The sequence below is a fragment of the Bos taurus genome, chromosome 3, assembly GCF_002263795.3.
Source record: "Bos taurus isolate L1 Dominette 01449 registration number 42190680 breed Hereford chromosome 3, ARS-UCD2.0, whole genome shotgun sequence".
Lineage (NCBI taxonomy): Eukaryota > Metazoa > Chordata > Mammalia > Artiodactyla > Bovidae > Bos > Bos taurus.
This window is the reverse complement of record NC_037330.1, coordinates 27,975,317-28,001,047: the sequence shown is the minus strand read 5'-3', so window position 1 is coordinate 28,001,047 and position 25,731 is coordinate 27,975,317. Positions and strand designations below refer to the sequence as shown.

The following is a 25,731-nucleotide window of genomic DNA, read 5'->3' as shown; positions in this document are numbered from 1 at the left end:
CCTGCCGGGCTCCTCTGTCCATAAGATTTCCCAGGCAAGAATACTGGAGTGGGTTGGTCATTTCCTTCTATAGGGGATCTTCCCCACCCAGGGATCCAACCTGCACCTCCTGCATTGGAAGGCAGATTCTTGACCATTTGGCCACCTGGGAAGCCCCTAACCTGTACTCACTGGGGGTATTTGAACACAATGGAGGTTTGCATCATGAAGAGATTGCTTTATTATTTCATTAAGATTTTAAAATGTTGCAAATATATCTCTCCTTTAGGCCTTAGAGCAAAAGGATTTTTTTTTTCTAAATTGACTTACTCATAATATTATGCCCCTATAATCTTCTTTAAAAAAATCTTTTGTTTAAAGAATAATGAGTAGATAAGAAAGAAAAGAAAAAATTAGTATGTATTTTATTCTAGTGATTTAAAGTACAAGGCACAGTTCACAAAAGAATATTCTCTCCTTGGTTGATGTGAACCAGGGAGGGGTTTATTTATTTACTTTTAAAAACAAACTTTGAAGCCTTACTTCTGAAGTGGTGACAGCCCTCACTGGGGTTTCACTAAGCAGAGACCTGTGAGTAGAATGATTACCTGGGGAAGATGCAATTAGGGGCTTGCAGGATGGAACATGTTCTGTTTAATGTGTGAATGTCTGTGTTTGTCCTGCTCCCACGAGAATGGAAGATAAATGACAAAGAGTGGGGGGACCCGCCGGGGGCCTTCTTCCATCTATTCAAGGCCCACCCAGCTTTCTTGCCCTCTTCTGGGCTGGAGGTACATTCTGTGGTTTTCCAGTCATTCACATACTCCAGTAATAAGAGAAATTTCCTGCACCACGTGATTGCAATCACATAGATGTTCTCACCTGAATAGGTGGTGAAGCTGCTGGGCAGAGCTAAGTAACTGGTCCATCTCTGTGGCCAGGACGGCCAACGGCGCTGGAAGGCCTGCTGAGCATGCCTTTGGACATGCCTTGTAGAGGGAGTGAGAGAATCCTTGCCTTGGCTGGAGGAGTGCTGAGAGGGAGCTGTTAGTGATTCTTAGACTAGCGATTACATTGGTGAACCAGGGTCACGAAATGCTAGCTGGAGAGGAAATCCTTGTGGCTGAGAAAATCCAGCCTCCTTCTCCATCTCATTCGCCACATTAGAGTGTGGGTCAGGAGTCATTTCGTGTTTTACACTTGGCCTCCACTCCAAATGTAAACTGACTGCTGTCTTCAGCTCTAAAGACTGGGACACAGTTGGTTGTTGGGGCCTGCGTGGAGTGAGAGAGGAATTCTAGGGCCCCTCAGCTTCCCAGGGAGAAATCCCTGAGGCTGCCGCAGAGAAAGGCACTGACAGTATAAAATCCAGCTCCTCTGCTAGCGTCTCCCAGGCTGAATTTATTATGGGGAAGCATGAACTGGAAGGCATGTGGGAGCTGATCAAGTCCAGAGGTTCAATGCATTAGAATCTGCATTGATTTTAGGTTTATTAAACTACAGACCGGATGGCCCATCCCCAGAGTCTCTGATTCAGTAGGTTTGATGTGGGGCCTGAAAACTTGCATTTCCTGCAGTTTTTCTTGGAAGAAAAGCCATGACAAACCTAAACAGCATATTAAAAAGCAGAGGTATCAGTTTGCTGACAGAGGTCCATATAGTTAAATCTATGGTTTTTCCAGTATTCACGTACGGAGGTGAGAACTGGACCATAAAGAAAGCTGAGTGCTGAATAATTGATGCTTATGAATTGTGGTGCTGGAGAAGAATCTTGAGAGTCCCTTGGACAGTCGATCCTAAAGGAAATCAACCCTGAATATTTATTGGAAGGACTGTTGATGAAGCTAAAACTCCAATACTTTGGCCACCTGATACAAAGAGCTGACTCATTGGAAAAGACTCTGATGCTGGGGAAGATTGAGGGGAGGAGGAGAAGGGGGTGGCAGAGGATGAGATGGTTGAATGATATCAATGATTCAATGGACATGAGTTTAAGCAAACTCCTGGAGATAGTGAAGGACAGGGAAGCCTTGCATGCTACAGTTCATGGGGTTGCAAAGAGTTGGACACAACTTAGTGACCTAACAACAACATCCTGTCCAATCCTTGAATCTTAGAGAGGAGAGAAATGGACCTCGGAGAGGCACGGTGACCTGGGGTTATGCAGCTGGTGAGCGGCAGGCTCTGTAGGCGGGCACTTAGCATTGCTCTGCCTCAGCTGTTCTGGAGGCGAGAGGGCTGAGGCTGCACACACACTATAACTGATGGATCCTGGGCTGCATTTATTCAGCCTCCAACATCAAAATGAAAATTCCATTCAGCAGGCTATAAGTTTTACCTTCCTGAAGCCATAAATCCAGATCCAGGGAGTAATTAGATACTTAATTATTTTATCTGGTTTATCAGGTTTTCTCAGCATCATGCAGGCTTGATCCAAAAGCACTTACAATGTCCATGACAGAAGAATGCAGTCAGAAACCACTAGCAGGTGTGGGCACCTGTGGATTTATCGTCTACTTCAGGGCAGAATGGAAACAGAATCTACTTGCCTGAATTCTTAGAGACATCTCAAAATGAATGAGGAGAGATCATAATTACATCTTATCGATTTATTGGGCATAATTGTCTCATTACCCAGCACAACAAATCTGGCAGGTGGGTTTTATTCTTCCCATTTTATGGAGAAGGAAACTGAGACACAGTAAGAGTAAATATCTTGACTGCAGGCAGAAGCCTCGTGGAAGTGGAGATCACCCTTGTTTCCAGACTTGGAGCTCTCCCTACCCTCCACTCCGCAGTCAAGGGCATGAAGAGTGATCAGGGACCTTCAGTCTCCTAAGATCACTTGTTCAGACAGATCACGAGCTGTGTGGAGGGTCTGACTGGTGCTGTTTGTCTATTGGAGGTCCTGTGTTCTGATCCTTTAGACAGGGTGGCTCAGTCTCTAATCATGTCCCTGAAAACTGTGGGACCAGCCTGAAAGCAAGAGTGACATTCTCTCCAGACAGGCTAGGAGGGCCACATGTAGGGCGTCACTAGGAGCCACCCGGGCCCCTTCTGATTGACAGCTAGCACCGAAGTCCCATCCTCAGCCACAGGCTTGTTTCCAGCTAGCCTGGCATCTCTAGAACTAGGAACCTTGGTGAGCCAGATGCCCTGCAGGTGCTTACCTTAGTGTGGCCAGGACAGAAAGCTGTTCCCTTGGAAAAGCCGTTATTGGGCCCAGACGCTGAGCTGAGCTTGGGTCCAGCATGCCATCCAGCCCCTTGGACTGCACGACCCCAGGCCAGGACTCTGTGGGAGGAGAGAGCTGGCATTAGATGGTTGCTTCAGTACATTGTCTAGCAGATGGGTAGCTGTGCCCCAAGCAAGAGGATAAACCTCATTTTCCTGAGTGCTGGGACTCTGCCAGCATCAGAGCCAAAGAAGCCAGAGCTCAGCTACCAAAATTGCCAGGGGCCTGACCTTGCCCAGATTTGGCGTGGCACCCACCTCTCAGTCTGGTGCCAGAACTCTTGGTTTCTCCCTGGACACAGTCTATGGTTGATCTTATGCCCTGTGTAGGTGCTTCTAGTCCCACATCAGAGTCTGGCTTAACAGGTCCCTAATCCAGCATCAAAATGGAATCCTTCTGTACATCATACACACAGATATAGCATACCCAACTCTGGACCAGTATATCTAAGGTAAATTATTCAGAAGATAAAGTCCTGACAACGAAGAACAAGCTGGTGCCTTGATGAAACTCCAGACCAAGTCATGGTGGAAAGCAAGACAACCACTTGACAGATAACAGAGCTCTTACAGAACTAGGATGACAATCTCAGAGATCAAAGTTTAGCAAAGACACATTTTAGGAATCAGGAGCTAGGGAGCTTGTACAATAAGAGAAAAAGTTCTATTCAGTTTTAGGTTGTAGTTCTTAGAAGAAATGGTAGGTTTCTATTCCCTTAGGGATCTCTTCAAGAAAATCAGAGATACCAAAGGAACATTTCATGCAAAGATGGGCTCGATAAAGGACAGTAATGGTATGGACCTAACAGAAGCAGAAGATATTAAGAAGAGGTGGCAAGAATACACAGAAGAACTGTACAAAAAAGATCTTCATGACCCAGATAATCACGATGGTGTGATCACTGACCTAGAGCCAGACATCCTGGAATGTGAAGTCAAGTGGGCCTTAAAAAGCATCACTACAAACAAAGCTAGTGGAGACGATGGAATTCCAGTTGAGCTATTCCAAATCCTGAAAGATGATGCTGTGAAAGTGCTGCACTCAGTATGCCAGCAAATTTGGAAAACTCAGCAGTGGCCACAGGACTGGAAAAGGTCAGTTTTCATTCCAATCCCAAAGAAAGGCAATGCCAAAGAATGCTCAAACTACTGCACAATTGCACTCATCTCACACACTAGTAAAGTAATGCTCAAAATTCTCCAAGCCAGGCTTCAGCAATATGTGAACTGTGAACTTCCAGTTATTCAAGCTGGTTTTAGAAAAGGCAGAGGAACCAGAGATCAAATTGCCAACATCCGCTGGATCATGGAAAAAGCAAGAGAGTTCAAGAAAAGCATCTATTTCTGCTTTATTGACTATGCCAAAGCCTTTGACTGTGTGGATCACAATAAACTGTGGGAAATTCTGAAAGAGATGGGAATACCAGACCACCTGATCTGCCTCTTGAGAAATTTGTATGCAGGTCAGGAAGCAACAGTTAGAACTGGACATGGAACAGACTGGTTCCAAATAGGAAAAGGAGTTCGTCAAGGCTGTATATTGTCACCCTGTTTATTTAACTTATATGCAGAGTACATCATGAGAAACACTGGACTGGAAGAAACACAAGCTGGAATCAAGGTTGCCGGGAGAAATATCAATAACCTCAGATATGCAGATGACACCACCCTTATGGCAGAAAGTGAAGAGGAACTCAAAAGCCTCTTGATGAAAGTGAAAGTGGAGAGTGAAAAAGTTGGCTTAAAGCTCAGCATTCAGAAAACGAAGATCATGGCATTCTGTCCCCTCACTTCATGGGAAATAGATGGGGAAACAGTGGAAACAGTGTCAGACTTTATTTTTCTGGGCTCCAAAATCACTGCAGACAGTGACTACAGCCATGAAGTTAAAAGACGCTTACTCCTTGGAAGGAAAGTTATGACCAACCTAGATAGTATATTCAAAAGCAGAGACATTACTTTGCCAACAAAGGTTCGTCTAGTCAAGGCTATGGTTTTTCCTGTGGTCATGTATGGATGTGAGAGTTGGACTGTGAAGAAGGCTGAGTGCCGAAGAATTGATGCTTTTGAACTGTGGTGTTGGAGAAGAGTCTTGAGAGTCCCTTGGACTGCAAGGAGATCCAAGCAGTCCATTCTGAAGGAGATCAGCCCTGGGATTTCTTTGGAAGGAATGATGCTAAAGCTGAAACTCCAGTACTTTGGCCACCTCATGCAAAGAGTTGACTCATTGGAAAAGACTCTGATGCTGGGAGGGATTGGGGGCAAGAGGAGAAGGGGATGACAGAGGATGAGATGGCTGGATGGCATCAGTGACTCAATGGACGTGAGTCTCAGTGAACTCTGGGAGTTGGTGATGGACAGGGAGGCCTAGTGTGCTGCGATTCATGGGGTTTCAAAGAGTCGGACACGACTGAGCAACTGATCTGATACGTAGGCACTTCATTCATTCATTTAACAATATTTCCTGAGCATATATTTCTACCATGTACCAAATACTGTCCTAGGTGCTAGGGACCCAGCAGTGAGTAAGATCAACAAGGTCTATACTCCATGGGGTTTACAGTCTCATATAAATCAACATAACGTCTTATATTCTCCACATGCCCTGAAGGTAAGCAGGATAGGATGATAGAGGGTGATGGCAGGGTGTAGTGAGGGGCCACTGAAGACAGGATGCTTAGTGGAAATGGTCTTCCATCTCTGAAGAAATGATCTTCAAGTTGAGATCTGAAAGATGAGAAGGAATTGGGGAGATGGCATTTCAGGCAGAAGGAACAGTAAGTGCAAAGGTCCTGGGGGGTAGAAACAAGTCAAAGATGCTAAGCATGTAGGAAAGAGACCTAAGAAATGAATTGGAGAGAGAGAAGAATGTAGTGAGCAACTCTGTGTGCAGGAGTGTAGTGACAACTACGGTTTTACCCTATAGGCAATGGGAAGGGAGCAGAAGGCTTTAAGCTGGAGGGTGACATGAGATAGTTTTACAAATGAGCGAGTGAAATATTAATGTCTATTGTAGAATGTTATTGTAGGTGGGGAGTTCCAAATGACACCTTTATCTTTCCTATCTAGATTATCTTTCCAACCCCTCAACCCCCATTTCCCAGCATGCCTTTTCCCAGTGTGGACCCCCTCCTCAGTCTCCCTGCAACACCCACTCTCAGCTTGTACTATCGAAGCAAAGGTCAGTGAAGCCACCGTGGCCCCCAAATCGCTGATCATGCAGAGGAGCTGGATGACAAGGTGGTGGAAAGGGCCTGGAGTGATTTTCCTGTGGCTGCAAATTGTGAAATTAAGGACTGGGATGTTATCTTTTCTCTTTCTTACCCACTCTACTTAAAATATCCTTTTTCTTCAGAAGTACCAGAAATAGCTTCCAAACCTCAACTGGGGTTCAGACCTAGAGATGAACACTTACTCAAACACTAAAAAAAGTTAGATTTTGTAGCAAAGGCCTGAATCACAGTTGAACTGAGCACAGGAGGGGGAGGACAGCAGGTCCTCCAGGTAGGAGGTGGGCATTCTGGGATCTGGTTCCATCGCTCACCGGAACAGGATCTGATCAACCTGGTCCACAAATTCTTCAACTGGGTGTTTGGCCAAATCTGACTGATCACCAGACTGGAAACTATAGAACTTTGTCGTGGCCCAAGTCGCCAAGTATCTTTAGGCATCTCTGATCTTTCTCCACAGATGAGGAACCAATAGGGATGCTAGCTAAGGTCCCTTCCAGCTCTGATTGCCATGATTCTATGGGCACTAATATTTCCAGCCTGCATCCATACTGCGCATCTAAGGAATGCTTTCCTTTCTGTACAAACACTGGGATTCATTTATTTCATTGATTAAACTCTAAACTTGCAGGCACTGCACCAGCCACTGTGCTAGGTACTAGGGACACAGAGAAGAATGAGACATAAGCACAACATACAAGAGCAAAGAAGCTAGAGGTGAGGAAAGCAAATACATGAGCAGCATTTAGAGCACAATGTGCTAAGTATGATAGATAATTCTGACATGATGTGGGAAACAGCAGAGGGAAGAATTTGTTTTATCTGGCCAGGTCGTAGAGGAAGTAACATCTGAGCAGGGTTCTTAAGGATGAATAGGAGTTCATCAGGGAAGAAGGGAAGGAAAGCTATCACAGAGCCCCAGAAGCCCCACATGGCTTAGGAGGGGGTGTTGGGGAGGGTGAGAAGAGTATGTGGTGGTCTTATACAGCAATAGCAGAAACTTGTGAGCTTGCACAACTCACTGCTGTGGCCTACCTGCTGACTATACCTTCCAATGTGACACAAAAGCCCCTACTTTAATCTAGGGAACAATCAGGGAAGTAACAGTGACTCTCTCTGAAAACATTCTATATATTCCACTATATGCCAGGGTGGCCTCCAATCTAGCTGATTTGAAGGGGAGGGATGATCAGTCTAAATCAAACATTCCACAACTCCTAGGCAGAACTGCCTTCTTGGGGGATGGGCTGTAGATCAACCACAATAGCCCCCTTTGCATGCCAGGGTCCTCTGCCAACCACATCTAGATGTCTGGTTGCTATCTTTGAGAGCCTGTCTTGCATCTCCTCTGGTATTCTCTTTTCAGTGTAGGTACAGGTAGTTTGCTACTGGAGACAACAATTTCCTGCCCAGAATAATGAAATACTAAGTGATTGCCATAGATATTATTGTCATTGTTTTTAGTCTCATGCTAGTGAAGGTTGGGGCTCTAAAATTAAATCTGATTTAAATATTACCAATTTCTAATGCAATGATATTAGGAACAAACAGCCCCAAATGCATATCTATTTTTAAAACCTTGTCTTTTCTCATGCAGTAATCACTTAATCAGAGAGCTTTTTCACTTTTATAAATGCATGGAAATAAATGCCAGCTCATCTCAGGACCACATTCTATTCCTTCTTCAGGGCATGAAGGAATACTGCTGTAATCTGGTATTCCTTCTAGACCAGGATAATGCTGGGTCTCAGACTTTAAAGCAGTGTTTCTCAAAGTGAGGTCTACCATAATACTAGCAATATCTCAGAATTTCTTAGAAATGTATATGCTTAGGCTCTACCATAGGCCTAGCCATGTTTAGTGAAACCCAGCAAATCTGAATTTTAATCCCTACTGCTGATACTGATGCATACCTAAGTTTGAGAAGCACTGTTTTGGAGGGTTCCACTCAGGAACCCCTCCAAATGCAATCTCCCCCTGGAGTGAGGGAACCAGGGCTGAGAGAGAGTGACGACTCAAGAGTCAGAGTACTTCTGCAGGCTGCCTGCTTGACCATAACTTTCCATATCACAATTAACATTATGTCTAGATCATGCCTCGAAACCCAAGATCAATCAGCCTTGAGTCAGCTGGAGCTAAAGGTTCTTCTGAAGACCCCCTGAAGTTGAGCATGTTTGTATGGCCCTCTCTGTTGACACTTGTCTCAGCCTCCCTTTCACTCTCATAAGGTCTCAGTGATATTTTGGTCAGTTTTGAAATACAAACTATATTTTGTAAAGCTTCCAAGGTGACCCCAAGGAAAAGTCAGGGCTGAGAGTCATGGCTGCACAGGATGAATGGAAAACTTGACATTGGCTTTGATGAGCTAGCAATAAAGAAAAATGATCAAGAAATGAACATATCTCACAAAATATAAAGTACAGGTATGGTCACACCATAGGCAACAAGAATGTGTGAGCATACAGCTCACAGACTCTTGAGGGGACGATGTCCCTGTCTTCCCTTCCCACACTCTATCCCCAGAATTATCTAGGTATAATTGACATTTGTGAATTTTGAAAGTTTTTTTTTTTTAACTCCTTGCATGCCACTTAAAATGGTCTTTGGTGTTGGAGCTATGATTAACTTATTATCAAGCCCAAGGACTATTTGCTGACATTTTTAAGACCAAAAATTGGAGGATGCTTGACAAAAAGACTTCTTAGACCACTCATCCCTCACAGGTGCTGGGACCCAACGGCTAGTCCTAAGACCAGCTTACATCACATCAAAATGCAAGAGTAGATGGCGTGAGCTTCAGCCCCCTCCCTCCTGAATTCCACCTGCTGGAGTTCTGTGAGCTGGGAAAACTCACTAGGGAGGTTGGGCAGCAAGAACATGTTGGTGAGGGTGTAATAATGAGTGTTGGTGCTGTCACTGTGGTTTTCATTGCTGTAACTGTTCCCCTTAATTCTTCCCTCTCTCTGTTAGTTCTCACTCTGAGCCTATACACAAAGAAAATCTGAAATCTTTTACATTGAAAGTCTCTTTTTATAATTTTTAGCCTAATCAGACATTTTTTAGTATGGAATATGACTGTGAGGTTTGCTGACTGGGAACTCTTTCTTTGGGGAAAAAAATTCAGTTTTGGCCGTTTCGAGATGATTTGACATGTTTTAACTATTTAGTGGTTTTGGCACAACCAATAGGAAAATAGAGCATCTGGCAACAGGACTTAGGAAGATATTCAGGTTCAGCAAAACCGCTATTCTTTTTTTTGACTGAAAGTTTCAATGCTGACAATTCTGAAGTGTCTTGCCACATTTCTCTAAAAGAGTAATGGTCCTATGGCTCTTTTGGAGATTCGCAGATAAATTACAAACTCTTCCTAGCAGTTGCCCAGAGAGGCAGCTCAAGGAAGAAATCATCATGGTGCTGACCCTGAGGTTCAAAATCAATTAACATTTGCTACAAATGTGTGTAGCCTTCTGGGGTGTGTGGTGGGACACGGTTGTCATGGTACTTGCCCGACTGGATCTATAAGTTGTGGATTCACAAACTATGCAATGTCAGTGCCATAGAGAGGTTTTCATAACATGGGTAATCACAATGACACGAATGTGGTAGAAGGTAAGACATCTAAGCACACAGCAGCTTTCCATAACAGAGCTGAAGCCAATACATTTTTGCAAGAATGTGCTACTAAATAACACTCCTTGTAGTGTATCCCATCAGCTTAGTAATACTAATGATATATCTACGATCTACATTTGAGCGCCAAAAACAATCCAATAGTTTTTCATACTTTTCTGCAACCCTAAGAAAATATCTCCTTAGTTCCAACTGGCTGATTCTTAAACCACAAGAAAAAGATCCATTTCAGTTCTGTGCTGGGCTTTTCCTGGCTATTGTTTGCATACTTGGGACTAAGAGCAGACAGAAGTTTTGGGGAAAAGGGGGAACTCTAGGGTTGGTTGGAATCAAGGTTTACATCTAATAATATCAGTGCCTACCAAGGCCCCCAGCCTACTGTAGATCGAGATGAACACCTGGGATGGAATACATGAATGAAAACAAAACGCTGCCAATGAGAGCCAACTGGGATCCAAGCTCTTTATTCCATTTGCTTTATCAGATTAACTATCCTCAGCTCTTCTTGAGCTGGCCTTTTCCTCTCAGTGTGTGGTACGTTTTCCAAGCAACAGGTCAAGCAATGTTACAATACATAAGTCTATAATGCAGTTCAGATGTAACTTCAGAAATTAAGACCAGCTAAACATCCACAGCCCTGAAAAAGACCTGGGAAAAATCCTGACTAAACAGACACAGTGTTCTAGGGCTTTAAAAAAGGCAGGCAATTCATCCTTCCATGAAAAAGGGATAACGGACAAGCTGTGGGACTTGAATGTAAAAATCCCTGTAGAAGGCCACCCTTACTCATTAAAGAGTCCATGAGATGTTGCTGTTGTTTAGTCACTAAGTCATGTCTGACTCTTTTGTGACTCCATGGACTGTAGCCTGCCAGGCCCCTCTGTTTATGGGATTTCCCAGGCAAGAGTACTGGAGTGGGTTGCCATTTCTTTCTCCAGGGGATCTTTCCAACCCAGAAATTGAACTTGCATCTCCGGCATCTCGTGCATTGGCAGGAGGATTCTTTGCCATTGAGCCATCTGGTTGAAAATCCATGGACGGAGGAGCCTGGTGGGCTGCAGTCCATGGGATCACTAAGAGTCGGACACGACTAAGCGACTTCACTTTCACTTTTCACTTTCATGCATTGGAGAAGGAAATGGCAACCCACTCCACTGTTCTTGCCTGGAGAATCCCAGGGACGGGGGAGCCTGGTGGGTTGCCATCTATGGGTTCGCACAGAGTCGGACTCGACTGAAGTGACTTAGCAGCAGCAGCAGCAGTATCTGGCTATTTCTATTGAGCAGCTGGACTTCAATTTCACTGCAAAAACTGTTGCACCCCGAACACCCTGCTTCCAAGAAAACATGGATCACAGGCAGCCAGCACATTCTGGGGATACCGAGTCCCAAGGGCACATCAGATGCCATCCCACTCCATACCCCTCGAGGGAGCGAGTGACAGCTCCCTCGCTCTTCTGTGCTGACATTTCCTGGCTTGTCTGCTGACTTCACACTCAGAAAATCTGACTCAAGGCATGAAAGAGATAACGCAGCCCAGCTTTGCCCAGGCATGCAGCACATGCGAATCCTAGGTAACCCGAGGCTAAGATAAGAGCTGGAAATGAAAAATTTATTTGCATGTATGTGTTTGCCAGGAGGCTTTGGGCTATTTTAGCTACTTCCTGTGTATGTCTTTAACAATCCCAGCCCCAACTGGGCACTTATTATACAGATCATATACGCCTGATGGAGACTGTCAGAATGTCAATGGGCTGGTTAACTGTTGTTTAGTCGCTCAGCTGTGTTCAACTCTTTTCGACCCCATGGGCTGTAGCTTACAGGCTCCTCTGTCCTTGAAATTTTCCAGGCAAGAATACTGGAGTGGGTTGCCATTTCTTTCTCCGAGGGATTTTCCCAACCCACGGATCAAACCCGTGTCTCCTGCACTGGTAGGATTCTTTACCATTAAGCCACCAGGGAATTCCCAGCTAACTGTAATAAGGGGCTGACAGGCATTAAAGCTCTCTTTAAGGAGTTTCATCAAGCTCTTTCATTTCCTCAGGAGGAAAGATCAGGGGAGATGAAAACCTGCTGTCTCCCTAAAGTCACTTAATTCTCATACAATTATATTTCGCAACATTCTCAGTCTTCTAGTGTTTCTTCTTTTAGGCCTTATTTGACCATGACATCATGAACAAAAGCAAAACCCTGCGCTGAGGAAATTTACTCCAGAGCTAACAAAGGACCCACAGAGCGCACCGTCTCCAGGGCCCAGAGCACTGTGGGTAATTAGGAATTCCAAAGATGAAGGCGGACAGTCTTCCCTGGTCTATCACTGTGCACGCGCGTGCACACACACACACACACACACACACAGAGAGACCAGGCACTCAGTCACTCAAGAGGCAAGTTTAGACTATTTATTTTAGAATCTCAATTATTATTTTACAGAATTATAAGCTGTTAGAGCTGTAAAGAGAGTGACTCTGCATGTCCCTTGATGGCCAAATTAACCAAGGCCCTGAGGCCTGGCTGCTTATATTTTAGCCTCACCACTTATCAGCTGTATGACCTTTAGCAAGCGACTTAACCTCTCTTTGCCTCAGTGTCTCCTCTCAAAGGTCAGAATTGAGTTGCTGAGAGGCTTAAAAGAAATAAGCATTTAGCCCAGGGCCTGGCACCTAGCTGGTGCTGCATAAATGCTAGCTCTTCTTATTAATACCATTAAAGACATTCAGCTATAATCTGGCAGTGGGTTACTGGCAGGCTGGGTGCAGAACAGAAAGTGATGCCCCCCGTCCATCCCATGCCCTTGTCCGGCTGTCTCCGGCAGAAAGAAATCCTGTTTACGTTACAGTCGTTGTTTATATCCCAATCTTTTTGGAATGGCTGGCCAGGCACATGCTCAGTGGCCCCGTCTGAGCAAGTGCAGGAGCATGGTCTGCAGCTGCAGGATGATTATCTGCAATCATTTGCTGACAAAGACGCTGAGTAACGAACTAAGATATTTGTTTTTGAAATAATCCATCTTCTTCAGCCTTACCAAGTCAGAGGAAGGAAGCTACTCCAGCTATGACTAAAACTTGCCAGGCCCCGTAGAGTTCATAGCATCTTTGCTGATGGTGATTGCTGCCTTACAGGAAAAGTAGATCACAAGAAGAATATCAACACAAAGGTATCTTCATAGTCAAATTCATGCTCACTTATCCAGGGACTTGGAGAAGGCAATGGCACCCCACTCCAGTACTCTTGCCTGGAAAATCCCATGGACGGAGGAGCCTGGTGGGCTGTAGTCCATTGGGTCGCTAAGAGTTGGACACAAATGAGCGACTTCACTTTCACTTTTCACTTTCATGCATTGGAGAAGGAAATGGCAACCCACTCCAGTGTTCTTGCCTTGAGAATCCCAGGGACGGGGGAGCCTGATGGGCTGCTGTCTGTGGGGTCGCACAGAATCAGACACAACTGAAGCAACTTAGCAGCAGCAGTAGCGGCATCCAGGGACTGGGGACAGATTTTGGCATCTGCTGGATCATTAACTTCTTGAGATCTTAGGTGTTTTTCTCTTCATGGGGCTGTCTCAGAGTAGGCCCTTGTGTGTGTGTGTGTGTGTGTGTGTTAGTCACTCAGTCGTGTCTGACTCTCTGTGACTCCGTGGACTGTAGCCTGCCAGGCTCCTCTGTCCATGCGATTTTCCAGGCAAGAATACTTGGCTGAGTAGCCATTCCCTTCTCCAGGGGATCTTCCCGACCCAGGGATCAAACCCCACGTCTCCTGCACTGCAGGCAGATTCTTTACCATCTGAGCCACCAGGGAAGCCCTTTAAGAATGTTTATGCAACAGAATTGAAAATTCTTCCCACAGCTGCACCAGACTATTCAAAGTAAATCATTTTTTAAAATATTATATTGATTAATAACAAGAGGTCCCAATTTATATTCCTGGATTACTGGGTGAGCCCCCCCTGTCATGTTGACAATGTGGTGTTTTATTTAGGAAGGAGAATGCCCCGTGGCTGGGCTGACAGGTGCACTGCTAAGGAACCAACTGTCTTAGCTCTGAGCAAAGCCTCATTCCACCTTCATTACCAACACTAAAACACACAGGTGTCAGGCAAAACAAACTCCTTATTTCTGGCTTGCTTATTTTTCTTGTCCAGAATTTCTTTGGAGAAAGCTATGCTCCAGTCCAGCCATCGGTTCCCTTGTGCAATCCACTGGGATGGCAATCACCTCATTGTTTAGTTACAACCCAGGAAAAGATGAAAAGAAAGAAAAAAGCAGAGCACACACATACAGAATGAGGGTGGAGGCCGCACAATGATAATGAAAACCATTTGTTAGCATTTCACTCCTTTCTTTGTGAATCAGCTGAGTTCCTGGCACCACGCCTCTGTCTGTGAAAGGGAGCTGCACCTCCAAGGCCTTCCAGGGACTCATGCCACCATGTCCGGGCTAGAGTGTCACCCTTTGTCCCCAGGCAGGTGCTTGACTGGCAGCCCCAGCTCCCTCTGGGCCACAGCCATTAAGCCTGGCTCTGGTCCTCACCGTCTATCCTGGGGCACCTACCCATCCAGTGCAGTTATGCGTGGCTGTGGTGACCTCTAAGCTCTGCCTGAGCCAGATATGGTCCACTTTGTGTACAAAGGGCTCTCCTCCTTACCTGCAGTATCCACCCATCTGTGTCCAGGATTGCAGCCTCAACTTTCTTTTTAATTATTTCTACTTTTCTTTCTCTCCACAGACCTGATTTCCCTATTCCCAAAATAAAGATTGAAACATTTTTAATGATAAAAACCAAAAATAAATAAAATAAAATAAAACAAACAAAAAGCTTTCAATAAGCAAAACTTCCCAAAATTTACAGCCAGTAGAACAGTATATGTGCTTCCCTGGTGGCTCAGTGGTAAAGAATCCACCTGCCAATGAAGGAGACGGGAGTTCCATCCCTGGGCCAGGAAGAGCCCCTGAAGAAGGAAACAGCAACCCACTCCAGTACTCTTGCCTGGGAAATCCTATGGACAGAGGAGACTGGCGGGCTACAGTCCATGGGGTATAAAGAGTCAGACATGACTTATCGACTAAACAACAACAACAGAACAGCAGTCTGCTTAAGCATCTTTGTATTGCTTGCATTGTTCCCAAGAAAGGAAGCGTCTTGAAACACATACATTGTAGTTACACGCCGAACCCAGCACCAAATGCTCTGTGCATTTGTGCTCATGAAGGCCTAGTACCTAAGTGTCCTGTGGCTGTCTGCCCACCTTTCAAATAGATCACAGCATTTATACAAGTCAGGTCTCTTATTCAGATCCATAGAGCACAGCAGCATCATTTCCAACCATCACCTCCACCTCCATGACTGTCACTTCCACCACCGTCGCCACTAAGATCACCACTACCATCACCACTACCATCATTCCCTCAATACTTCCTCACCACCACCAGCCTATCATTCACCCATCACCACCACCAGCGTCACCACTGCCACCATTTTACTGTCACCATTATCACCCCCACTATCAATACCACAGTCACCATTACCACTATCACTAACGGATTAAATAACTTTCCGGAGTCAGGCAGGGAAGTCTGACCAATGTTTCTCAAGGCTTCCTCTTGCTGAGCCAGGAGAGGGCCAAGCTGGGGGTCATTTAGTCCCTTGCAAGTAGTTAAATGAGCTATTTATGTTCCATATAACTCCCAACTGAGTGGTGAACAGAGCTGTGTCTAGAAATATATATTCCTGCTTTCCATCTACGTATTCCATCAGACTATTTCCCAGCACTCATTCTGGAAGCTTTTTTTTTTTTTTCTCTCTCCTGAGTTTTGTTATTATTGTTAACTTTGTATTTCTAATAATGTTGATAACAGTAGTTTAGACCTTGATAAAATTCTCTCAAAATAGGAGTATCTGCAACTATCAAGGACATTGTAAATAAACACATGTACACTTCCAAAGGTAAAGAAGGAATTACATGACTTGTCTTCCAAAATGAGGCCGGTTCTTCCCTTTGCCTGTGAAATGTTTGAGGATCGGTGCACTACTGTTAGGAGAAGGAAATGGCAACCTACTCCAGTGTTCTTGCCTGGAGAATCCCAGGGACGGGGGAGCCTGGTGGGCTGCCGTCTGTGGGGTCGCACAGAGTCAGATACAACTGAAGCAACTTAGCAGCAGCAGCAGCAGCATAAACCTTGGGCTAAAAGTGAATACAACTACTACCACTAATAATAAGTAACATTTATTGTGCATTATTTGCCACACATTCTACTAACGGCTTTCTAGAGATTACCTTTTAAAGTACTTATTAACAATCTTCGGAGATCAATATTATCCCCAGTTTCCAGATAAGGAAACTTCCACTTGAAGTGGGGAAGTGCAAGTGCTTAGTGGGTGGCAGGAAGGACAAGAGCACAGGGCTCCTGCTCTGTGGTCACTGCTCATAACCCTTCTCCAGACACTCACTAATATGATGGTTTAGAGGAGCAACAGCTTTGTCCTCTGGGCTTTGTACTGACAGTGGGTTTCTGTTTCTGTGATATGGATAATGTATAGGTGGGATCCTGCATATCCTCTGTTCTTGAGTTTACCTAATCACTTAAAAATTGAATGGGGATCTCCTGATTTATGGAATGCCTTGACTTTGCCACTTCTCTGTCATGAAACTCTCCTTATTTACTACCTTGAGGGAGTCCACAGACACTGAAATACCCTCCTCACTTAAATACTCTAACCACCAAGAAGTAGAGTCTGGATGGACCCATTATTCTGACAGTAATGTAGGCATAGAAGACAGATGTTTAGTATGCTCAGTTGTTACTTACTGAGCAATTTATAGACAAGGGAATGTGTCTATTCCATGTACTGTCATATTTTGTGGATAAGACTTCCTCTTAATTGTGAAACTGTGAAAAAAGCCAAAAAACCACAACAAGAACGAAACTACTCACTCTGGGCTAGGATGTGATTCTCTCTTGGATGGCTTTTTGGGTGTGAAGACCAAGCCAGAGCCTGATGGAGCCAAGTGGAGTCTGTTAATATTTCCATTCATGGACATGCAATAGAAAACTATCTCATACATTTACAGGAAAACATCACATACAATATCTTTGTTGTGCTTAATCAGAACCAGAGTAAAATTCCAGTCACCAAGAATAGAAACTTACCCTAATGATTTCATTTTTATTCCAAAATATACAGTGTTTTCTCTGCCTGTTCTGTTTGTCACTTTCTAAAACAAGAAATTACCGAGCTATGACTTTGGTTTGAGGGATGGGCGAAAGCAGTAAACACTGAACAGAAAGTCAGAGCGATCGGATGTCAAGGGTCCTCGGTGGATGAGCATCCAGAAGTGGATTCAGTTTGTGGATTGTTGACTTTACTTCCCAGAACCGTGTAAATTACTCAATCCGGGTTCAATTATCCAGGCTTCATGCTCTCAGCAGGGAGCACTTCATGTATATAATAGGAGGGAATCAAAGGCAAAGAAGAGGGTGAGTCACCATCAGTGATTTTTTTTTTTTAAAGAAGACTTGGTTGTTTTCATTGTTAGCCAATTAAATGGTCTTTTCCAAGAAGAATGAGAATCTCATGCTATGAAAAACAGACAGGACACCTAGACAAAAAAGAAGCATTTCCTTCTGATTTGCCACATTGAATTATACTGAATTGAGTAAATGGCTTGCCACTAGGAGTCAGGCTGCTATGTTGCAGCAGATTAATGGTTTTCATTTTAAGTTCTGGAGTGAAAATCTGGCAATTTCTTTGGCCCACCAGTCTACAGCCTTCAGAAACTTCCATTGAAGGAGACGGGCTTGCTGTCTTCTAACTTCTCAAAATAGTGTGAGCAGAAAGAGTGCAAATCACAAGAAGGCTTTTCACCAGTGAGCAATAGCTGTCACCTACAGGCTGACATTTTGGCAGACACACCAGAAGCACACACACTGGCCATGAATTATGTGGCTTGGCCCCATCCCCACTGGGCGCCATGGGGCATCTGAGTAATGCTGGCATTGACGATGGCTCTGGCTCTGGTGCTCAATCTGCTGCTTCCAATTAGGGGCCAGCCTGGGGCCGGGGCCAGGTCAGGGACAGAGGGAGAAACGCCCCTCTCGTTTCCCATCAGCTTGGAGCTTGAAGAGTGTTTGTGGCACGAATGAATGAGTTCTGAACAGATGGAATCAGACCAGCCCAACACCTGCAGGCACTGGGACAAACTCAGTGAGCTGGGGTTCGCCCTGCCCTTAGGAAATCTGATGTCATCATAGAGGGAAACTGAAGACATGGAATGAGCACGATGGAAATATAGTAAGAAGCACTTGAAAGAGGAGGAGAGTGGGAGGAAGTGCAAGAGCAGAAAAAGTGAGCAGAGAGAGAGAGGGCAGGAAAATGACCCAGGTTAGGGGTGGGGGGCAGTGGCCAAAGTGGAAAGAGGTGGGGGGACCCAGAGGGCAAAGGAGCAGTAGCAAGGAGAGGGGAACTGGAGGGAGAAAGAAATGAGAGAAAGACACACAGACTGAGAGAAGACTTTGAAGATGGCCTTGGCCCCAGCTCCAGTGAGGGCAAAGAAGTACTCGCACAAATCATAAACAGACATGCTCTTCATCCTGTGCTGACGAGATGTGATTCCTGGATTTCCCTGGAGAAACAGTCCAAGCAAAGGTAACCAGAGCCACTTATAATTAGCAGCTCCTTCCCTCAAGAACCCAGATTTCACTGAATTGGCTTCTGGTGACCGTACAAGATAATCCTGATGATGTTTCAATTAACAGTCTATGAGAATACAATTTCTGCTGGAAAAATTCCAAATCTGAGCCCAAACCCAATGATAGCATTGCCTTGGCAGCATGACACGATGATTTCATTTCACAGGTTAGGGTAAGGCCATATCCCAGGGTACACCATGCCTTGAACACAAAAGTTCCTCATCACAGAGCCGCTGTGCTGGGTGTGCCAGACTGACCCCTCAAAATAAATGTGATCGTGACCTCAGCATTATCAGATGCAGATAAAATGCCTTGGAAGAGAAATTGTGAGTGGAAAGGACAAAAGGACAACAGCAGGGGAACTGGGGCTTCCCCTTGATGAGAGATCCAGCTGGAGTCAGTTAGAGCATAAACTTTGTTTAATCAAATCCTCACTAATAAACTCCCTAACCAAATCCTAACACAGGTAAACGATGATGCACTTGGAATTCACATTGAGCTTGCATCACTGCTTCACCAGGTGCCATGCATAAATCTGGGATGCAGGCTTCTGGGGCTGGAGCTGCAGAGATGTTGTCTTGGGGGTATGCTCCCACCACTAGACTTGTGCCACTGCCATTTTCTGGTTACTGCAGCCCAGCCAGTCAGTGAAGGAGCTGAGGGCAACCACAGGCTCTGCCCAAGATCCACCATGCTTCTGTTCCCAGTGTGGCAAATGATAAAGGCAAACCAGGAAGGCAGGACATCTGGAAATCATCCCATAATAAAAATGATGGGATGAATTAGGGGTGTCACAAATTTAGGAACACTTTCACAGGGAGGGGAGAAGAGCTGCTCTCCATTGTTCCAGGAGACACAACTGGGGGGAATGCACAGAATTGGAAGAGAAGTGGTTCCTACCTTGACACGAGGTTGCCAATGATACCAAGCAAAGGGGAACTACTACTGCTGCGGTAGAATTCCCTGTCATGAGCCATATTCAATTCAGGCTGAATAAAGATAATAGCCTCTCGAGACTTCCCTGGTGGTCCATGGCTGAGAGTCTGCCTTCCAAAACAGGGGACACAGGTTTGATCCCTGGTCTGGGAACTAAGATCCCATATGTGTCAGAGCAACTTTGGAGCCCAAGTACCACAATGAGAGAAGCCTGCATCCCGCAGCAAAGAGCCCGTGTCCTGAAACTAAGACCTGATGCAGCCAAAGAGAAAATAAAATAAAAAACATTTAAAATATAACAGTCTCTCATTCTGGGGCTTCCTTGGTAGCTCAGATGGTAAAGAATCTATTTGCAATTCACGAGACCTAGGTTCAGTCCCTGGGCTGGAAGATCCCCTGGAGAAGTTTCTCATTCTGGAAGAGTATTAATCTTGTGTAAATTATCAATAATTAGAACAAATAAAAGGAGGGAGAGAGAAAAGGAAGAGTAAGAAGGAGGGCATGATAGAAGGAAAAGAGAGTAACGACGTAAATAGTGAGGGTGATTCTTCTTGTAGTCCTGCCAAGCTAGCACAGGAGGTAGAGACACAATTCTTCCATCAGTGTCCTTTTACATCAACCTCTCCTTCTGTGAGCCTGTGTGGATTTAGTATGTTTTAAACAATATGGCCCCTTTGAAGCCAACAACATCCGGTGCTCCACCCAAGAAAGAGCAGTCTGTTCCCACATTGAAGGAAAATCCAGCTGGTTAAACTTACTGAGAGGCATTGTTATTCTTCAGCACAGGGCCTTCCTAAGGGGCTTTTGAAGGTAAACTTGGCTTGTACATTGACTTTAGAACACAGACCTGCTGAAGGGCAGATAGATGGTCTTAAACAGAAAGTGGATGATGTGGAGGTAGCTGCAGGTGTCCTATTGAGCTCATGGTAGCCATTTCTTTGCACGTTCACAAGACCCCTTGCTATGCTGACTAGAATTACTCATCTGTCTTAGTTGACCTAGGGACTGAATTTGCATTTCCTGCATTGGCAGGCAGATTCTTTACCACTGAGCCAACACGGGAGCCCTTTATTATTTACACTTTGTGGGTGGGTTTCCCTGGTGGCTCAGTTGTAAAGAATCCACTTGCAATGCAGGAGATGCAGTTTCAAGATGCCAGTTTGGTCCCTGAGTCAGAAAGATCCCTCGAGAAGGGAATGGCAACCTGCTCCAGTATTCTCGCTTAGGAAATCCCATGGACAGAGGAGCTACAGCCTGTGGGGTTGCAAGAGTCAGACATGACTTAGCGACCAAACCATCACTATTTTCTAAATAGTTTTCAGTGAGCCATGAAGAATTTTTTACAATCAGAATAATGTATTTTAAAACAATTTGACAGTTGTATACGTAAAACTCTGGAAATGTCCATTGAGTTCACCTATTAATCCCACTTTTGAGACTTTATCCCACAAAAATAATTCTGAGGAAAAATCTATACTTATGACTTTCCCCCCTAAATTATTTATAATTGCACAATCAAAAGCCAAGTGTCCTCAATAATGGGATAGGTCATTAGTTACTTGGTGGAAATCTTTTTCTAGAACCTCTGTGAGTCATTAAATATGAAAACTGCAGAGACAGTAAGAACCTGGAGGAATGCTTATACTGTAGTGTGGGATGAGGGGTGGGGTGTGGTGGTGGCAGAAACAAGTTAGGAAGACTATGTATGAAATCTTTGCAGCCAAGGGAACTCACATGTGCACAGGGGCCAGGCCAGGAAGTAAATATTTAAAATAAAAAGTTGTATTCAGTGTTAGAACTTAGGGTGATCTCTTTCCCTTATCGTCTATTTCCCAAATGAATCGTAATATCACTGTAATGCCTTTATAATAAAAATAAGGTCCATAGACCTTTCCATATATTCTTTCTGGAAACTTGTCAGGTTTCAGGTGATACCAGTTTCTGTCTCTCTCTTAGTGTTCCCCTCAAGGAGCCCAGCCTGGGCTTCTGCACTCTGCGGTGGAGCAGCTAACGTCACTAAGCCAGCAGGTTTACTCTTGGCTTTGGGTGGCTGCAGGTGGGGGATGTGCTTAGTCTGTGAGCAGCCTCTCTTTACTCAAGTCACAGTTTCATTGCTTTGAACAGAGAATGAGTAACTGACAAGTGGTTCCAGGGCCTATGGACAAGCTTTCTATACTTGGAAGATGTGATGAGACTTGGATTCTCCTTCATCTATTGTTGACTTAGGTGATTCTGTTCCCCAAAAGCTCACATAAGGTTTGGATATAATGGCAGCTCCTGATTATCTGTTCTATGGAAGGAAAATATTGGGAACAAACAACCAAGCTATTTGTAGCACATATCTTTTGGTTGTGTTCACCCCAGGCTTTGGGGAAGGGTGTGGGGAGAAGGAGGGTAGGAGGAGTGGGAGGAAGTGGAGGAGGAGGGAACCACTGACATTTGAAACATGCCTGACCCTCTCCAGGAGTAATTCTAGGGGCTTGCTAGCGTGTGGTTCACTTACACGTCCCAGACAGACAAGGGAATGGAGACTCAGAAGTTAGGTAATTTGTCCCAGACCACACAGGCTAGAAAAAAGGAATTATTTAGTTCCAAAGCACAGTAGGCCTTGATTTCCATGCTCTGTGCACAGACAAACAGATAATCCACAAAATGAAGAAAGAAAAAAAAGTCTAGAACTGACTTTAATCACCAGGGACTCTTATAGTAAATGGCTCTCAAGGAAGGGTGATTTTGACCCCCAACCCCACCCCAGGGGATATTAGACAACATCTGGAGACATTCTTGGTGTCATAATGGGGTGGGGAGAGGCTACTTGCACCTCAGAGGTAAAAGGCCGTGAATGCTGCTAAATATCCTACGGTGTGTAGGGCCACCTACCACAGTCAAGAATCATCTGGGCCAAAATGTGAATAGTGTTGAGGCTGAGAAACCCTGCCATATCATAATAGAACCCAAAGTAACTTAACCCCCTACATTCACTTCCTTGTTCACTTTTGAAATGAAGTTTCTCTGCTTCTGAACACTTCTCAAATATATAAAGCATCTGAGATGCTGTCTGCTTACTGATCATATGATTAGGAACCACTCAGCATACGTAAATCAAATAAACATGCATAAAATCTAGATGACAATGCCAAGTTCAAATCTGAAATTTATTAAGGGAGTATATAGTGAAATTGCTAGCAATAAATTAACAGCTCCCCAAGTGTTACCAATTGTGGCTAACCTAATCTGTATTAAATTCTATAATGAACAGCTAAATGTTCTCTTGAGTCTCAGGATTCCCATATGGAAAATCAGAGACTTGGCTGTTCTCCGATAACAAGGTCAAATCACTAAGTTTTAACACTTAAGCTGTATCTATAAGCAGAGAAAATTGCTTTGGTTTGCTATGGCTTGCCCATTTGGAGGGCAGCACACATTAATTTTGTTACTTCAATAGCATTAAAATAGCCCCTGGATAACTAGAGCTAATGAATTATTTAATGCTTTTGTGGTTCACCATAATTTTGCAGGCATAAAATTGTACCAACATTTGAGAAAAACTCTTAGAAACTCTGCAAAACTAAAAAGGACTCAGGGATCATCTAGTTTAGTCCTGAATTTATCAACTAATTTTCTCTAGATGACCTACTATATGTCCAATTCCATGCTCAGTATCAGAGAGAATACTAGACAAGCATAAAGCACAAGCTTTATATAAACAGTATAGGGGAGGAGATGAGACCAGTTCACAGGAAATATTTAGTGAATAACAGGTTCTAAATTGTGTCATGCAGACTGTTAGCAATGACAGGGTTCACTTGAAATTGTTGATATTTGTCCACGTGTTTACTGCTCCTGTTACACTGACAGTTACGAAGAGTACAGGGACCTTGACACTTTCTTCTTGTGTCTATCTTGATGTCTAGACAGAGCCTGGTCCATAGAAGCCAACAAATTAATGTCCATGTAGTAAATGAATGAATGATCTCAATAGGAAGTGGACCTTGAAATCACAGAAATGTCTAAACCAGTGTTTCCTACCCCTTGGGTGTCAAAAGAGATTTGGTAAAACAAGGGTTCCATGGTCAGATGCATTTGGGGATTGTTGGGTTAGAAACAGTTTTTTTTTAATCAGAGCTTTCTATATGCCAGTATACACTGGGAATCTCTAGAAGGATTCACTTTTTTGAGGTCAAACTTATTTGATCATGGAAACATTTTTTTTTTTTTGACTGAGGATTTGGTAACATAAATTTGAATCAATACACTTAGAAATTTGAGAATAAATTATCCAAAGAAAATGGTTTCTTGAATTGATCAATGCTTCAAAAACAGTATAATGGAGCCATAAAATTATGATTTGGGGAATCTTGAGAGAGAAGAGAAAAGAAGTCCTGTCCTTCTAAACCATGCTGTGTGAAGGGAAGACCAGAATAATTTTTATGCTGCCCTTGAGGAACTCTTATAAGCGGCCTCTCTGCATCTCTGGTTTACAGAGTCCAGTTTTGGCCTACTATAATGGCTTAAGCCTTGGATGGACATGCTTTAAAAATTTGGATGAGTCTTTTCTTAATATTCCCAGTGGGCTTGTACTTTTATTTTCTTAAATGTCTTTTGCCCTGAACTGCTCAACTGGGCTTGATAAATTCTCAGCAGACTGATGGCTCCAGAGCCCTAGAAGATATGGGACAGCTGCTGTTTGTTTTCCTGTAAATCTGCACTTGCTTTGATTTTGGTGGGTTTCCTTACATAGTTTCCAATTATAAGGATCACTTATGGGCAGCAGTCTACAAAAAGGTAAAAGCAAAAATACCTATTAAGTTTCTTTACCTTATTAAAAGCTTCTTTTATCTAACTTTAATATAGCTTTCAAATGTAGAATTGTTTTCGCTTTTCTAATTAACTTTTGAAACAAGTCTTCCAGATCCCAAAGGGTTTTTTATTAAAAGACAGAGGAGTTTCAAAATAATTGATGGTGAACTGGGGAGTTGAGTAACATTCTATTGCCACTGGGAGAAAACACAAGCAGACAAGTGACATTCTGTGAATTATTTCTATTTAAACATTTGAGCCTGAGGATACAGTTGAAGGCAGTGCTAAATCCATTTCTGCACGTTGCTTTGTGGTTAAGGTAAATTTGTAAAATGATTCCTAGTACATTGTGTCATGTGCTAGCCCAACATATAGCCTGGAATTTTGTACTTGGACTTTCTAAAGGAGGGAGTTATTGAGAATGGGCCTCGTTATAGCTCATCCTCATCTATACCAGGGCCTGGGGGCACGGGTCCTGAGGATGACACTGCAGAAAGACCCCAAGCCATGTGTGGTTTCCAGGTGGCGCAGTGGTAAAGAATCTGCCTGCCAACGCAAGAGGTGCAGGAGACTCAGGTTCAATCCCTGGGTTGGGAAGATCCCCTGGTGGAGGAAATGGCAGCCCACTCCAGTATTCTTGCCTGATGAATCCCACGGACAGAGGACCCTGGCAGTCTATAGTCCATGGGGCTGCAGAACTGGACATGACTTAGTGATTGAGCATACTGCAAACAAATGGATGCAGCACCTAAATTGAGGAACAAAGTTGTCAGGTCCTATAGAAGTGTAGCAGAATGGGACAGGAGCAAAAATCCTGGTGTGTCCAACTCACCAAGGTTTGTCTGCATGGTGCTGTGGCGGACTTATGGTACACCCTTCCCCCCAGACAAACCCTTGACCCCGATGGCTCACAGCCAATCAGCCCTCTGGTCACACTTGCTTCTGCTGCTTCCCTCCGAGCTTGGCTCGGGAGGCTGGCTCTACTGTGACTGCACCTCTGTTTCCCCAGCACACAAAGCTCCGTTTGTGCTACTCCTTCTCCCCAGAGTGGCTGCCTAAGTTCTAATAAAATACTGGGACCATCGGTCAGAAACATGAACAAGCCATCTGGGCACAGTGCCCCTTATAGATGATATGAACTGGATTTGAGTCACATAATTTGTGGCTAGCAGTTAGCAACTGTTCAATTTAATTCAACACCCATGTGATGAGCACCTGTTCCATGCAGGTGCACCA

The 25,731-nt window shown here is 44.2% G+C and overlaps 1 protein-coding gene across 4 annotated transcripts in view; it reads right to left on the bottom strand.

Moving 5' to 3' along the window:
* Positions 1-25,731, bottom strand: part of NGF (nerve growth factor) — a 58,374-nt gene that overhangs the window by 5,956 nt on the left and 26,687 nt on the right. For all 4 annotated transcript variants that reach the window (XM_059881561.1, XM_010803102.4, XM_059881564.1 and 1 more), the window contains exon 2: positions 3,150-3,273. Coding sequence is in view for 1 of the 4 variants with exons in the window: in XM_024984621.2 (XP_024840389.1) it covers positions 3,150-3,273 (124 nt within the window). In the remaining 3 variants the exon portion in view is untranslated. The remainder of the gene's footprint in view (positions 1-3,149; positions 3,274-25,731) is intronic.